Genomic DNA, 17,255 nt, shown 5'->3' on the forward strand with positions numbered 1-17,255 from the left:
TACCGGATTTGAAATGTTCTGTCCCAAAAATTTAAACTTTAGGCGCTCATATCTCAAAAAGTAATGATCGGAAAAAATGTTTTCCTGAGAAAACTTTTTCATTTTGATAGCTTGATAATACAGAAATCGAAAATCTTTTAAAAATATCACTAGTAAATCACAGAATAATTCTAATTAATAGAAAAATTTTTCAGTGTCATCAATTCGTATACCATTACTATTAAACCTTTGGATACCATTTCTTCAATTGCTTTACAATTCAAGTGTCCTAACCTTTCATGCCAAAGCTTAATATTTGCAATAAATTCATTACCTACTTATTGTCAAATTCACTTCAATATTATTTAGCACAACAGTTTTAAAAAGCATGTTATACAAATTATTTTCAGTACGGATTCCTTTAGCTACAAGTGTGTTGTTATGATAAATTTTAGCTGTATAATTTTTTTAAATTATAATTGTCCCTTTTTTCGTTAATTGTCCTTCAGAAAAGAGATTTCTTTTCAAATCTGGTACATAGAGAACATTTGTGATAATTGAGTCAAACCACTCACCTTCAATAAATATGTTGATGTTAAGGCTGTGCAAAGGCTAAAAATAAACTTTCTACTGCATGGTGATATTTTTCATATAATTTTCAAATAACTTTCAGTCGAGTTAATTTTGGTCATTTTTGGTAAATTGAATAACGTTATTAAAAATTGATATTTTCAGAAAATTTTTGTCTTACTGGATCAAAAATACCATGAAGAATCTATCCTCTGAATATCATGGATTTGTCTCCTACCGGATTTGAAATGTTCTGTCCCAAAAATTTAAACTTTAGGCGCTCATATCTCAAAAAGTAATGATCGGAAAAAATGTTTTCCTGAGAAAACTTTTTCATTTTGATAGCTTGATAATACAGAAATCGAAAATCTTTTAAAAATATCACTAGTAAATCACAGAATAATTCTAAAGATTGATTTTTACTCTAATATTGGCGTATGAAGGAGGCTCCTTTTCCTTTTATATCATCTTCATCGTAGTCGTTATTGTCATGGATTAGGCTTTTCAAGCCTGTTCCGGCGTCCATCTCTTCCTTGGTCTACCAATACTTAAATCAATATGTATTTTACAGTTTTGAGTGCTAACGCTAAGTAGAAGGAATTTTGCTATCAATTCGGATCTTAATCTTTCTAAATTCAAAATTTATTGTTTCAAGTGTTTGTGTTTTGTTTCAATGTGGAAGAAGTTAGTGAAGAATTGAAAAGTCGCTCATAACCTTTATTTGGACAATTTATTTTATGAAATTGGGATGAAAAGAAGTTTTGGACTGTAGTCTGTTTCTTTGTCTATGAGTTGATTGTAAATGATGAATAAATTTAATGATGAATAGTGAATACTAATGGCTTGTGGAGTAGGGCTCGTGGAAACGGTCTTCAAGCATTCTAAGGACATGATCTGACCACTTATTTTTAAATGTTTTTATCAAACTCAACTCTGGTTGGACATCACATTCTCTTCTTATATTCTCATTCCGAATCCGATCCTCTCTTGTGCATCCTTTGACTTGTCTAAGGAATCGCATCTCTGCTGACTGTATTCTTGATTCAAGCTTCCTTGTCAGCACCCATGCTTCATTTCCGTAAGTCAAAGTTGGTATCGCCATGACTACAAAATTTGATCAAGGTGTTCTTTCTGGCTCTACCTTTAAGGGATCGAATGATTGCTCCGCATACCAAGTTTAATTTTGATATATATTTTTTGGACATCCTGGTCGTAATTATATTATGTTCCTTTTATATTATCCTCGAAATGCAAAAATTTCAAAAACCTTGTATGGGCCTATAAGTCGACGCGCAATTTAAAAAGGAACATACCTGTCAAATTTAATGTAAATCTATTACCGCGTTTCGCCGTAAATGCGGAACATAAAAACATATTGTAATGGAATTGATTAATTGTTGGTTGAACTAATTTGATTTATGATGTAATTTAAAATTTGTAACAAAATAATTAATATTGATTGTATTCAACAAGAATTACAGGTCCTAACTCTCTAGGAGTTGGATACAGAAATTAATAAAAGATAATGCTGTTATATTATAATTGATAAATAAGATGTACTGATCAAATAAATGAGGGGTTGAATATCGCTTGGCTAACGAGAGGTTAAATTTGGATCTTACTCTTTATCTCATGAGAAAGGTTTTAATTGTAAAATAATTAAATGTAGAATGAATAATATAATATTTATTGATAATTTAAAAAGAATTATTTTCAAAAGATAAAATATGATTTCAAATAATATTGACAAGATATACCCTCAGATAAAAATAATATAATTAATTTGGCACTCACTCTACCCAAATGGGAGATCCTCTCAGTAGGGAGAAGTCGGGCTGGTTGATCTGCTGTAGATGTTTCCAGGTCCCGTCCTTACCACCGACTGCCTAGAGCCTCTCATTTTTTCCATAATTTTACTTGTCATGAATTTTCACCGTCGTCAACAATTTATCTATTCATTGTGAAAATTCATGGCAAATAATAAAAATTATGTAGTTCTATTACATCCCCGGGTCCCCCTAAACTTCGACCCGAAGTTATCGAAAAAACGGCATCTCTCTAAGTTAATTTTTACACATTTCAATAATATTTCAAAAATTAAAGTCAAAATTACCGCAAGCTAAAATTATTATTATTATTCAAATAGTTTATCTTCTAATCTGGGAAAATATTTGAATCGATAGCATAAAAGAGTAAATGGATACTGTAATATCTCGGGTAGCTAAGATATTAAAGAATTGTTTTTACCAAGGTGTAGACGTGATTAAATAAAGCTAAGGTTTACTCTATGAAAATTGTTATATTCAAGCATTTGCTCTACCAAATTTTACATCAATTTCGGGCTCTATTCTGGCTGCCTAGCCTAATACAAAAAAAAACGTTGAATGAGATTTGGACTGTTACAATAAACAAAAAAAACCTATCGTTGTGCAAAAACATAATTAAACATAGTTCGATCGCCCCGTGTCATTAGAGTAGAATTAATTTTGGGACTCACCCATAATGTAGACGTCGAAGAAGTCCATTAGGTGATGATTTGGGTGATCCAGTTCCGAAAAGAATTTGTGTCCGAGTGCGCTCCGTTCGCGTCAACCGTTAAAAGTAGAGTGCACGGAAAGAATGCAATTTTTGTCTCAGGTCCGACTCTTCCTAGGCCTACACGTGGAAAACTAGACTACGGCAGGGGGGAAGAAGAGCCGGAAACTGTTGATGGGACGAGTGGATGGAAACTATCTTTCCCAGGCTGGGATGCAAGCTAGGCAGTTCCCAACCCTGAGAAAGATCCTCACCTCGTCCATCGGTTGAAAAAAATGCAAGCTTTCCGTAGCCTATGCTAGGCAGCCAGCAAATAAAATATTACGTTCTAATTTCACAAATTTCAATAATACTATTTCAATTGCTTCCATTACATCACCCCCTCCCTAGAAAAAGGGCGCACTAGGATTCCCGCGGCTTCTCAGGATCCTGGGTGGGTGGTGTAGAGTCCTCTGCAACATCCATTGTAGAGGGCTGCTCTGCTGATACCAAAGCATCCTTGCTCTGGGCTGAGTGACGGTGGCGGTCCCAGACCAACCCTGCAGCCAGCGCAGCGACAGCAGCAAGGGTGGCTCCAAAGGCGAGTGCTGAGGTGAGCCACCAGCTCCACCCCTCAGCATTGGGTTGTTCTTCCAGGGATGTCAGATGGTGTAACAGCTGGTCAATGGACACCTCGTCTACCCCAAGTTCACCAGGTTGCAGGCGACCCTCGGTCTGATGATGGTGGATGCCCTCCAGTATCCGCTCTCTAGTCATGCCTGGGATAGTCAGCATGAGAGCAGGAGGCACACTAAGGAGTGCTAAGTGCTTCTGAAGATTGAGGTGCCCTCTGGCACGAGCTGATGGTAGGATCTGGTAGTGGGACGTACTCAAGGTGCAGCCAGGTGTTGCCTTCATGTGTCCAGTTCCATGGAGTGTCAACTCATGTACAATGATCTGGTTGCCCTGCTGACACTGCGAGACAACCTGCCGCTTGGATGCTACACTGTAAATCCAGGTGTCATCTTGATCATTCCAGACCCAAGTGTCTGCTGGGTCGGCGGCAAGCACAGTCAGCTGACACTGTTGTTGAGCTGCAGCAAGGTCGTTCAGGAACAGTGCACTCAGGCAGGATGGATGATGTCGGCTGTAGACTGGAGTCATCACTGAGCATACAGTCAATGGCCCCGCTTCACACTGCTCCAGTTGTTGTTGGTGGATGACTGCAAACCGAGCCCGATCAGGTGTCATCAGCAAGCGGTGGGCAGGCTTCAGCTGGTATTGTACCATCAGCTGGGTCTGGTTGTCACGAACTGGCAATGCAAAAGCCTGGAAAAGTTCAAATCTCCGTCCAGGAGACATTAATGGCACCGTCACAATCAGTTTTATCAAGCCACCAACAGATACAGCACACACTCTCATGATATTGTAGTACAGATAAGCACTGGTGGGGTTTGTCCCAAATGGCAACTCCAACCCATCTGACAGGCTTGATCGAACTTTTTCCAGAATATTACTTAACTCAACAGGAGACAATAAATTGATACTTAACCTACCATATGACACTTCATTAATAATCGTTATCAGTTTTCTTAAATCTAACAATGCATTACTACTTGCTAATCTTAAATTCTGTAGGGCTGAGGATGTGTTAATATAGGCATTCAAAAGTTCTTCGATCTTAACCACCTTTTGGTTAAGTTTCTTTATTGCAGAGACTATCTCAATAGTGTTCCTTGAACATTCCCTTGCAATTTCAACCAGCTCTCTACTGTTTTCTGCCACTCTGCGACTTAAATGTTGGGTCAGGGTCAAGTGATCCTTCTCCACATGAATGAGTCCTGCAGTTTGAGTTTGGAGTGCTTCCTCGCTGTGTTTCACTGACTGCAGATCCTCATCTTCTGCCACTCCAAAGATTACACGAAGAAGTTTTCCTCCCGCATTGATCAGCCCCCTTCTTCCCCTTCCTTGGTAGAGAAGATCCATCAGGGTTCGAATGGAGTCAGAGATGTCATCCTGCATATCGCTGATGCTGCTGAAGGCTTGCTTTTGAATGTGTAGTGCAGGCATTTTTTCTGAAGCAGTGGTGATGGCATTCTGCATTTCTTGGGTCTGATCGTGTAGTTGAGAGAGTTCGTGACTGATTTCAGTGATGTTGATAACTACCAGGATCCTCCAATAGTCACCTGTCATAAGGACATCTGCTTTCTTCTGGAACCATACTCCTTGTGGATTGATGATCTCTCCACATGATAGGCTGATAGCACCTGCAACTGATGAAACAGCTGTGTCCAGTCTTGGAACGGGTTCATGTTCTGTTAGTTAACTCATCTGTACAGTGTCCTTGCAGTGTTAGATATCTGACCCTGATACCCTTTTCTTGCCACTCAATAGTTGCATTCCTCAGCCCAGTTATTTACAGCAACTTAATACTATACCAACACAATTAATCTTATCCTTCTAATATTAACCAATACGATTTGTAATCAAAACATCCAGAGAACAAAATACACCAACTGTCAATGGCTCTCCATTGAATATGAATATTTCAAACAACAACTAAACAATAATTCTTAACCTAAACTCACATGAATCTCAATTACTAGATATTGTAGCCAATGACAAAAGTGTTTGATAAAATTCACAAACAAAATTAATCAACAACAAACAATTTGGATCCTCTGAATTTTCAATAAAACTTCAACAACTGGGTATAGCAGCATGTGATCCTCAACAAAGTCCTTGTAGGCTTACACCTTCCCACCAAGGATTGCTCAAACCTCTACCAAACAATACTCGACTCAGCTATGCTTTAGGACAGACACACTTCCTCCCTGCCAGATAGCCATGCTTCTACAGTTCCAGACAGCCGTGCTTCTTCCCTGCCAGACCTCCATGTCTGCAGTTCCAGACAAGTCACGCTTCCTCCCTGCCAGACAGCCATGCTTCTGCAGTTCCAGACAGCTGTGCTTCCTCTCAGCCACATGCTGATGAGTCTCATATTTGAGCTAGTGACACCTTCACTTGCTCCTGATTTTCTCATGCATACCCTAATGCATGTTGTAACCTGCACACCCTAGGCAGTTACCTGTGCACACATCTCATGTGTGACTTCCTTGGGGCACCAAACAATGTTGCTTCCGACAGTCGACTACTTATCTCTGTTACTCTAGGTCGAGAGATAGAAATATTCTTCTCATCTTGGCATTGTCATTAATTTGATACCTTCGTTGGACTCCATCCCAAATGATATACAGTAACATACAAGATAGAACTATTACAAGCTTGATCACATGACAACTATACCCTAAAAAGTCTACTGCATTAGTTAAACCATAGATGATGGATAAAATAAGGATAACTATATTATTCTTGTCTCTGGTTAAAATAAACACTTTCCATCATTAAAATTCACCAAAAGCGTTTCAATTACCAATTACCAACAGCATTGCCAAAATACTACTATCCTTGTTTTTTTTTTTTTAATCACTTTCTTCATATAAACATAATTACAAAAAAATTTGTTACCAAAATTTTCTACTTCTTCATATCTCTTCATTTCACTTCTTGTGGCAATCAGCTAACCCAGAGCCAAACAACTCTGCAGCAAAGAATTTCCTACTCGATCCAGAAATTTTTTTACCCGAATTTATTGGTTAGGTTGCCGACCTTCTCTGACTTCTCGTTGCAAGTGGGGATCTGGGAACATCTCTCTGAATTACATAAAATAAAATCATGCTTGTACCGCACGTGTGAAGGATCCTCTTATCAGCATGCAAGGCGATGATGTTGCTAGCAGACAGCACTCCTTACAACTCCAGATGACATCACAGTTAGGCTCTCCAACTCTGCTGTAGAGCATACTCCGTCTAGGGGTAGGATGTCATACAGCTCTATTGGGCACCGCGAGAGGTGGTGACGTCGAACGCTGTCATTGTCGCGGCCGCTATCGCTAGCGAGCGCAAGAAGGTGATCTCATCATCTCATCCTCAGCTACCGAGGAAGCGAAGGGAAATTTCTTACCGCTGGAGGGAAACTCCTGAGCGCTGGCCGGAGGGAATTTATCAACCAGAGAGGGAAATTGTTCCGCGCAACCAACCGGCGCACTGAGTGATCTTCTCTCGGTTTTCCTTTCACACGCTTTTTCGTTGGTTATTGGTTGTTTCTTTCTGCTCTTCTTCTTCTTCATCTTATTGGCTTTTCGCATCGTACGTCCATCCGTAGATTCAGATTCGTTGCTATTTCTCGGAGATAGATCGTCAACTAGTTCTTCTTCTCTCTCTTTTGTTCGGAACTTCGCGTTCTTTTCCAAGCTACAGTCTATAAGCGGGTATTCTCGCTGTTTCTCCCTTACTTCGCCAGTGTTTTCGACTCTATGCTCGCCCATACTAATAAATTATAACATAGTATGCTGTTACCATTTAATATGTTATTCCTCTTTCATTCGCTTCATAACCATAGCGAAATTACAATTTACTATACCTTTAAACGAACTATACTGAAACAATACTCTAATGACAATAAAATGTCTTGTGAATAAACTAAATTTATTATCGAATCTCTCACAGAATTATTTATTCCGTATGCAATCATAAATATTGATTCCAGAACGCAATAAATGAAACAAATATGTAAATACTAATATATCCAAACAATTTAAAAAAAAAAATCTTTTTCAATTTTCAAGGCTTTAATAATTTACTTAACTTTCAAATTCTTTTGTTCTAAGACACATTTCAATAAAATCCTTCTGAGTTAGTTTTTCCCATAAATTAATTTCTTCACTGATTATTTTCCACAGAAAATAATCCCACATTGATAATTCTTGTTCTTCAAAAGTTCGGACATCAATCCTCCTATCGCACGAGATACGCCAACAAGCAACAGCATTCTTTGAAAACATTTTTTTTCCTTCAATTTAATCGTAGACTAATAACGTGTTATATCATCATTTCATAATTACTACTGTATTTTGTTTCCGAAATACAATTCACTGTATTTAATTTGCGTAGGCAGCCAACTAATAATTAAATTGATAATTCTGATTAACATAAAAGTAACAATTTTCTCTAAAAATTTGCATTTGGCATTCTTGCAGCCGAATTCCACCGAACTGCCACCATTGTAATATCTCGGGTAGCTAAGATATTAAAGAATTGTTTTTACCAAGGTGTAGACGTGATTAAATAAAGCTAAGGTTTACTCTATGAAAATTGTTATATTCAAGCATTTGCTCTACCAAATTTTACATCAATTTTGGGCTCTATTCTGGCTGCCTAGCCTAATACAAAAAAAAACGTTGAATGAGATTTGGACTGTTACAATAAACAAAAAAAAAACCTATCGTTGTGCAAAAACATAATTAAACATAGTTCGATCGCCCCGTGTCATTAGAGTAGAATTAATTTTGGGACTCACCCATAATGTAGACGTCGAAGAAGTCCATTAGGTGATGATTTGGGTGATCCAGTTCCGAAAAGAATTTGTGTCCGAGTGCGCTCCGTTCGCGTCAACCGTTAAAAGTAGAGTGCACGGAAAGAATGCAATTTTTGTCTCAGGTCCGACTCTTCCTAGGCCTACACGTGGAAAACTAGACTACGGCAGGGGGGAAGAAGAGCCGGAAACTGTTGATGGGACGAGTGGATGGAAACTATCTTTCCCAGGCTGGGATGCAAGCTAGGCAGTTCCCAACCCTGAGAAAGATCCTCACCTCGTCCATCGGTTGAAAAAAATGCAAGCTTTCCGTAGCCTATGCTAGGCAGCCAGCAAATAAAATATTACGTTCTAATTTCACAAATTTCAATAATACTATTTCAATTGCTTCCATTACAGATACAATAATAGTGAATAAGTAATTATTATTTGCATAGTTTCCTATATCCTAACCCATTATTTTAATGATTTCATTACATACTACTTTACTAAAACACAATATATTCTTAAAGCTCCTGTGGGTAGTCCACAATTGGAGTACGTTTCGGGACTCTCAGTTGATTTGCTTTCTTCTTAATATAATTTTGAAGACATAAATACAAGAATATAACAGTTATCAGTGTTTGCCAGACAATAATAATATCAATGATCAGTTTATTGTTCACCCCTAACAAATCAAAGTTATTTGGCATTTCAACATGATGGAAAATGTCTTCTGAGAATGAGTTGTGCTCTTCAAATTTTGAAAAATTCAAGTGCCAATTTTCATTCAAGATTTCTGAAAGGTTTAAGTACTGAGGCAGAGTCTCATGCTTAAAAATTGGGATGCTCAATTTAGATAAATTTGTCCACATGTGAGGAATTAAGTTATTAATAGCTGGAGAAGGATGGGAACGGGAGTCGCAAGGATAAAGAGTGCTTATCAGTACGTCGCCGTTGTCGTCTTGAAGTTCGCAGTTGCAAGGGATGTGGAGTGATAGGGTTCCTGGACTGTTGCTTGGGACCTCAGTTGTTGAGTTTTTACAGCGAATTGTCGTCTTTTTGCCGGTGTTGTGGAATAGGAAGGTGTCTTCTCGTAGGCGAGTGATTAGGGTTTGATTGTCAGTTGCTTTACAATTAAATTTGCAGACTTCTCGTAGCTCCGATACGTCTGCTTCTGATGTTAGAAGGTGGAGACAAGTAGCTTGGGTGGCGGAGTTCGACATCTTTTTCCTCGGAATCAAGCAAAGGCCTTTCTGCTTGAACTGGCAATCGTCATCTGACAGGATTTGCAGTTTATTTTCTTCTCTAAGTATCAGGTGATGTTGGGAGGACAAACGGCAGGTATGACCATTCCAATGAAGCGGGATAGATTGCAGGTGGAATAATGAAATAGTTGAATTTTTCTTCTTTATTGGTATTTTGAGGGTAACGAATAGTTCGTTGTCGGATTTTCTGCAGGATGTTAGTTTCAAGTTTCGAATTTTATCGTTGTCTTTTGTTGATATGGTGAAGTTTCTCTTGTTTATTTTCTTTTCGAGTTCTTGAAGTCGATTGTTTAGGTCTTCTTTTGAAATGACGTGATGAGAAAGTTGTTGATTGTAGCATCTCATGTCGATTTCATTGTAGTTGTTAGATAGAGTCATCATATACATGAAAATAGTAGTCCTCAGTTGTGTTTTCAGTACATCGGTTGTAGTATTCCCTTTCTGAAACTTATTCTGTTGGGTGAATGATTCTTGCCAAAGAATAAGGTCATGCTTCATGTTGTTCAATACTTTCTTCACGTTCTCTGCCATGCCGTTCATCTTGCGTGTGTTGTCTATCAATTCGACATGTTCAGCGTGAACGAAGTCTTGAAGATTACTGAGATGAGAAGTGATGTCGGTTTCGGTTTTCACGTATGCGCCCAATTCTTCGTCGGTAGCTACTCCGCAACACCAGTTTAGGACCGCCCCGATCGTATCGATAGAGCGTTCGCGGCGTGGTAGTCGATTTTCGCTCTCAGCTGGAGTGTTGTCGTCATCGCTGCCAATGTAAATGCCGTCTTGTAGTTGTAGAAGTTGCAGCTCCGTTCGATGAATCTGATCAAATACTGCACACTCCGATGAGGAAGGGAAAGGACATGAGTCAATTTTTAAAGGAGTACTCAGAAGGTTCCTCATAACAAATAAAGGATTTGACCTAGGAAAACTGAATGTTATTGGAACTGTGGACTCGTAAAATACTACATTGTGAATTTCTTTAAATAGAGCTCCGTGAAAAAGAGAAATTTCTTGAGACAATACCGTACAACATATTTCTACAAATGCTAAGGAACAAAGTATTATGGTATTCATTTTAAAAATATTATATCAGTTAGTACTCTATATTAATCTATCAATGAACAGTTCGTATGAGATATCAATTTTATAAACAATAATTACTAGTAAAATCCCCAAAAACCCTACAAATAGATTATGTAAATGGTCAAATTAATAGCTATTTCTTATATTCCAATCGTAATCACCTACTGGAATTGATTATTTCATTAACATCAATACAGATAATATTGTTATTAAAATATACGTTTTCACATAAATAATCTTATAAATAATAAATTATTATATCAAGAATCATCCGTTTCTGAAAAAGAGAAACATTTTATTACATACGAGTCAAGAAAATAATATTCAAGCATAAATCGTATTTGATGATTTTCAAATAGCATTCATTCATAAACAAAAACGTGAGAACAATTCACATCTTTTAATAATGAATCATCGTTAGAATGTCTAGTAAAATTGTCTATCAGAGCTCAATTATATTTCATTGTTTCATCGATGTAGAAATCCAATTAATTAATTGATTGATTGAAAACTGCATACTATTGTGATTTGAGAATCATCTCGATATCTAGTCGTGAGAAAATGGATTTGATCGCTTCACAAGTCAATACTGATCTCGCAAACAAAATTCTCTAAAAATTCAGTTGTAAGCATGATATTGTTTTTCAATGATTTGGAAAATAAATAAATTACATGAATGTTTCATCTCGATTTCTTCTCATCAATTGTCTTCTAAAGTAATGAAAGGCAAAGATTTAGGATGAGCGAGGTGTAATTGCTAGCATAAAGAAAAGTGATGGAATAAAGAATTCAGTTAGACAATAAAACAATAAACACTTAATTGATGGGATCTCGTATGAAATATTTTTTCAATTTATCTACATGAAAAGCTACATTTTTATAAGTACCTCGTAGCGGAAAAAATATCTAATAGACTTCATCTGTTACTTTCTTTACTACTTCATATGGGCCTGAATATTTTTTGACTAATTTCCTAGACTGTCCTTGTCTTACATCAGGATCGTGGACCATAACTAAATCTCCTGGTTCAAAAATGCAATCTGTTCTATTCCTATCGTAATAGTATTTCTGTTTTTCTTGTGCATCTGATAAGATTGATGGTATCTGTTCTCGCACTTCTTTAAGATTTGCTAATCTCGCGTCTAAATGATAAGTGACGTCGTCATTTTCGGGAAAGATTTTCAAATCTAAAGGAGTAGTGGCTTCAAAACCGTGCAATAAGAAAAAAGGTGTATATTTCAAAGAGCATTGTTTCGAAGTATTGTATGCGAATAAAACTTTCGGCAGCATTTGTACCCACAATTTCCTATTATCGGCTACGTAAGCTGTTAGCATCTCTTGAATTGTCCGGTTGGCTCTTTCGGCCAGACCTTGACTTTGGTGGTGACTTGATGATCCTAATATGTGTTTGATTCCAAGCTCAACCATAAGGTCATCGACTTTTTTATTTACAAAATGTGTACCTCTATCGGATCGAATTTCTTTTGGAACGCCAAATCGGTATATTAATTTCCATAAGCATTTAGTGGTATTATTTGCGTCGGCGTGTTTACAAGGTTCAGCTAAAATATATCGGGTCGTTAAGTCAACAATCGTTAGAATGTATAAATAGCCCATTGAGCTCTCTAACGGACCGATGTAGTCCATCATGATACTTGAGAAAGGCTTACTATCACACTTGATGGGTGATAAGAAACCTTGAGGCTTCGTAGTAGGGGTTTTTCTCTCTTGGCAATTTTTACATGATCTTACATAATTCGCAATGTTTTCATACATATTTTCCCAATAATATTTCGATGATATTTTCTCATGGGTTTTATAAATGCCGGTATGTCCACCTGTTAAGGAATCATCATGGAATGTTTCAAGGATTTTATTGATAAGAGATCGGGGTACGAGAAGTTTCAATTGATTGGTATGCCCATCAAATTTCTTCAGATAGACAATGTCTTTTTCGATCGTGTATTTTCTCGCCTTTCTAATCGTAGCTGTATCACTATGATTAGGGCTTCGTATTGCATCATATATTTTTCTTATACTCTCATCATTTTTCTGTAAAGTCTTTATGTCTATTTCTTCTATTTCGAATATATTGTAGTTTTCGTCCTTTGTGAGATCAGTTATATCCTTCTCTAGTGGATATCTACTCAGGGCATCAGGTACGTGCATTTGGGCTCCTGGTTTATATTTCAAATCGAACGTGAACTCCGTTAATTTCATAAGTAACTTACTGACTCGAATACTGGGGTTTTTCCAAGTTTTATAGTATTGCAAACTAGCATGATCTGTGTAGATTGTAAACAATCGGCCAATTAAGTATTGTCTGAAATAATTTACACAATACACTATTGATAGAAGTTCAATCTCTCCTACTGCCCAATTTTCTTCATGTTTTGTCAGTTTTCTGGAAACAAAAGCTACTGGATGTAATTTTCCATTGTCATCTGGCTGCGAGATAATGCTCCCTATTCCAACTCGAGAAGCATCTGTGTGTACCACTACCTCCTTATCATTATTAAAATGATGAAGTACGGGTTGTGATAAAAGTTTGCTTTTTATTTCCGAGAATGCGTTCTGCTGATCTTCTTCCCAAGTGATTGGTTTATTCTCGTTATTTTTAGATATCAGATTTGTTAAGGGTCTTGCAATTATAGCGTAGTTTTGAATGAATTTTCGGTAAAATCCACTAAGACCAAGAAATGCTCTGACATCTTTGACAGTTTTGGGTATAGGGTATTTTTCGATAGCTTCCAAGGTTTCGGAAGCGGGTTGTATCCCTTCCTTTGAGACAGTGTGTCCAAGTACTTTAATTTTTCGGTAGAAGAAGTGACATTTAGATGTATTCAATTTTAGTCCTACGTCTTGCAATCTTTTCAAGGTTTTCTCGAGCTGTTGATATTGCTTATCAAATGATTCTCCATAGCTAATGATATCGTCCAAGTAAATCAAAACTCCTCTATACAAATAATCATTGAATACTTGGTTGATTGCTCGTTGGAAAGCATTTGGAGATGTTCTAAGACCAAAAGGTAGTCTTTTGAACGTGTACAGCCCTTTATGAGTTGCAAATGCTACATATTTTCGACAATCTTCGTGTAATGGCTGTTGGAAAAATGCTTGTCTGATATCTAGGGTGGAAAAGTAATCCGAATTGTCAAGAGAATCAAAAATTGTTTGAAGAAGGGGAAGGGGATATCTATCCGGTGATATTTTCTCGTTCAACATTTTATAGTCTACAACCAATCTGAATCCACCGTCTTTTTTAGTAACTAAAAATGCGGGAGAAGCATAATGACTCTGGGTTTCACAAACTATTCCTGCTTTTATCAATAACTCTACTTTTCTGTCTATTTCTGTTCTTTGAGCGATAGGTAATCTGTACGGTGACTTAGCAATGGGTGTGTAATCTGTAAGTTTGAACTTGTATTCGGGTAATTTCGCTTCCTCGAAATCAATTTCGTTTGTTGAAAATAGGTGTTTGTATTTATTGATGAGTCTTTTCGCTTTGGAATTTTGCTCTGGTGTAAGATCTTTATTAATATCTATTTCACAACCTCCTCCATCGAATAGTACAGAGTCTACTAATGAAACAGATTTGTCGTAATTACAAACTTCTCCTTCAATTTCACCAATAATAGTTTCATGCAACAATCTTATATCTTGCCTTCCTAGATTCAAAATTCTAATTTCACTCATGTTTGTTTCAAAATCATCCTCATTCCAAAGCACATGCAATTTTTTATTATGTAATAACGATTCATTTGGAGTAAAATGGGATACTTTGAGCAATTTTGTGTTAGATTGACTTTGACATTCACGTCTTTTTGAGCTGGGATTATTGTTTCAAGAGCACATTTGACGAAATTTACGGGATTGGGTATGCAGACTTCTTTTGTAATATTTGTTTCAGAATCGTTGTGTAATCTATTTAATGTACAAATCCACTCTTTATCCATGTCTAATTCGACTATTTTACCATTATCGTTCATTGAAATGATGTTATTCTCATAATCTAATTTCATTTTATATTTTGAGAAGAAGGAATTTCCAACAATAATATCGGCCTGTAAGTCTTCAGAAATTACTAAATTTACTTCGAATTTCCTGTCATGTATTTGAATTTCACTCGAGATCATTCCTGTGATCGGCATTAATGAACCATTAGCTACCGATAAAGCAATACTACTATTTTTCAAATGTTTTAGATCATCGCCACTTAAAAGATTTTTTTGAACTATGTTTACGTTCGTACCGGTGTCAATGGTAATTGATACATCTTTTCCTTTGAATTTTCCATTAATAGTAAGTACTGGGACTTGAATTCTTCTCTCTTAAGTCAATGATCCATTCATTCCAAGTTCGTGCTGAGCATGCATTTCGGAAGACAATAGCTGTTTGAAGTTGGTTTCACTTTCTATTTCGTTAGAGCAATTGTTTTCACTTTCATTTGAGTATAACTGATTATTATTGGCATTGAGAAAAAACTGCCTGACAAATTTTATCGCTTTGGATTGTTCATCTTTCATTGATACAGAAGATATTATATTACATGTGATTTCTTCTTTATCAATTGAATTTGGAGAATAATTATCAAATGGAAATTCAGCGCTTTGTTTTTCAAATCCGGATCCCAAGTTTATATCCGATTCGTCTAGGCTCGGGATCCTGTATTCGAGTTTTTTGATAAGAAAAAACAATCATCTTTCCAGTGATTATTCCTCTTACAGTATGTACAGAATCTAGTCCTATTAGGGTAGATTGGTGTCCTGTAATTGACTGATGTTGATTGTGTGTAATTATTGTTTGTATAAGGTTGTCTTTGGAAATTGTTCTGATTTGTTTCGTGTGGGAAGACGTTTCCGCTCCTATTTCCAAACTGTCTATTAGGATTAGGATTATGTGATTGTGTGTTTCTGTTGCGATCATTGTAATTATTATTGTTTGAATAAGGTTGTCTTTGGAAGTTGTTCTGATTTGTTTCGTGTGGGGAAAAGTTTCCGCTCCTATTTCCAAACTGTCTATTAGGATTGGGATTTTGTGATTGACCTACATTTCTACTCAAATTTTTCACAACAATACTCAGATCGTTCAATTTCTTTTCTAAAGTATCTACTACATTTATTTTTTGGACAGGCTGTTCGATTGAAGCATTATGTATTCCTAACTTTTTGTCTAGAAGGAAGCGAGATCTTTCATATTTGGCGAGATTTTTCTCTAAATCTTCAACTGATGCATTGTCCATGAAAGCAACATGTGCAATGCTCCTACGTCTAAGCCTCTCAAAACATATCCTACTATTCTTTTCTCTGACATTTGAGGCTCAAGAATGTGACAAAGTTTTATTATATCTGCTGTGTATTCTGTGTATGTTTCTGTTGGTAATTTGTTTCTGTTTTCGAGTTTTTGTCTGGTTGTCTCTTCATGAACAGGGTCTACAAGTTTACTTTTTAAGTGGCCTACTGCATCAAGAAATGTCGCGTTTTCATTTTTATCCGGAAATATGTCGAAAATTGCCAATGCTGTTTTCTTGAGGTAGAGGGGTAAATACAAGATTTTATCATCCTCATCCCACTTATTTATTTTTGCTGCCCTATTGAAGGTTTTCAACCACTCGTTGAAGTCTTCACTCTTTGTACCCCCATAGCTTTCGGGTTTCGCAAAGGGTCTTTTATCATTCCCTGCCATATTATTTTCTGGAATTGGGATTTTTGCTAAGTTATCGGGAGCTACTGTGTCGTAGATGGGTTCTTGATTTCTGCCTAGCTTGCGAATAGTAGGCTCGTAATCGGCTAGCATAGGGAAGATAATACGATCGCGTTGAGACAGGGACCCTAACTTAAGTAATCGACTTAGAGCATCTCTAGCTCCTGAATCGTGGTCCACATAAATACAAACTTTTTTTGCCAAGTTAACAGCGAATCTCAAGTATTCAATACTAACAGATTGAGGGATGTGAATACCTAACTGTTTGCCTAGCTCTAATAATTCTGATTTATCCAGAGATTTTACTTTTAAATCAATAGGTAAACGTAATAATGAAACCTCGAATTCACTAGGTGATTGTTCAGAGTCACTAGAACTAGAGCTACTCATCTCAATATAACAATAATAACAATTAACATATTTACCCTGTACGTTGAGAGAATAGAGGACATGATTATACGAGATCAAACACAGAATATAATAATTATGATAATGACCTGAAATGAAAATGTCAATAGATAATTTGAAGGCTAATCTTGTCAATTAATAAACTCTTTCTCATGAGAACGACGCCCAACACCATGTAATGGAATTACATGAATAGCGAAGACCATTGTAGTTCTATTACAATATAAACATAAAGTCAAATGCAAAACCGTTGACTTGAATCTTAGACCTCACTTTACTTGCTCATTAATATTACCTTCTTTTCATTTTTCTCCTTTTTGT

At 36.6% G+C, this 17,255-nt stretch overlaps 2 protein-coding genes across 2 annotated transcripts in view; one reads left to right on the plus strand and one right to left on the minus strand.

Annotated features, from left to right (window-relative positions):
- The window catches only part of LOC111051514, a 319,540-nt gene that overhangs the window by 14,364 nt on the left and 287,921 nt on the right, over nucleotides 1-17,255 (plus strand). The window lies entirely within an intron of this gene.
- LOC120352374 lies at nucleotides 16,023-17,239 on the minus strand. The gene is made up of 2 exons (XM_039432585.1): nucleotides 17,044-17,239; nucleotides 16,023-16,718 (listed from the first exon to the last, which is right to left on the minus strand). The coding sequence occupies exons 1-2, from the start codon at nucleotides 17,107-17,109 to the stop codon at nucleotides 16,038-16,040; spliced, it is 747 nt and encodes a 248-aa protein (XP_039288519.1). The 5' UTR covers nucleotides 17,110-17,239; the 3' UTR covers nucleotides 16,023-16,037.

This window comes from Nilaparvata lugens, chromosome 7, assembly GCF_014356525.2.
Source record: "Nilaparvata lugens isolate BPH chromosome 7, ASM1435652v1, whole genome shotgun sequence".
In the NCBI taxonomy this organism is placed as follows: domain Eukaryota; kingdom Metazoa; phylum Arthropoda; class Insecta; order Hemiptera; family Delphacidae; genus Nilaparvata; species Nilaparvata lugens.

Excerpts from the sequence above, each read along its gene's own strand:
- LOC120352374 (XM_039432585.1), bottom strand. The coding sequence starts at position 17,109 with ATGGTGTTGGGCGTCGTTCTCATGAGAAAGAGTTTATTAATTGACAAG. Across the intron at positions 16,719-17,043 it reads AGATTAGCCTTCAAATTATC|GTTTGTATTTATGTGGACCA; the intron begins TATTGACATTTT and ends TTGGCAAAAAAA.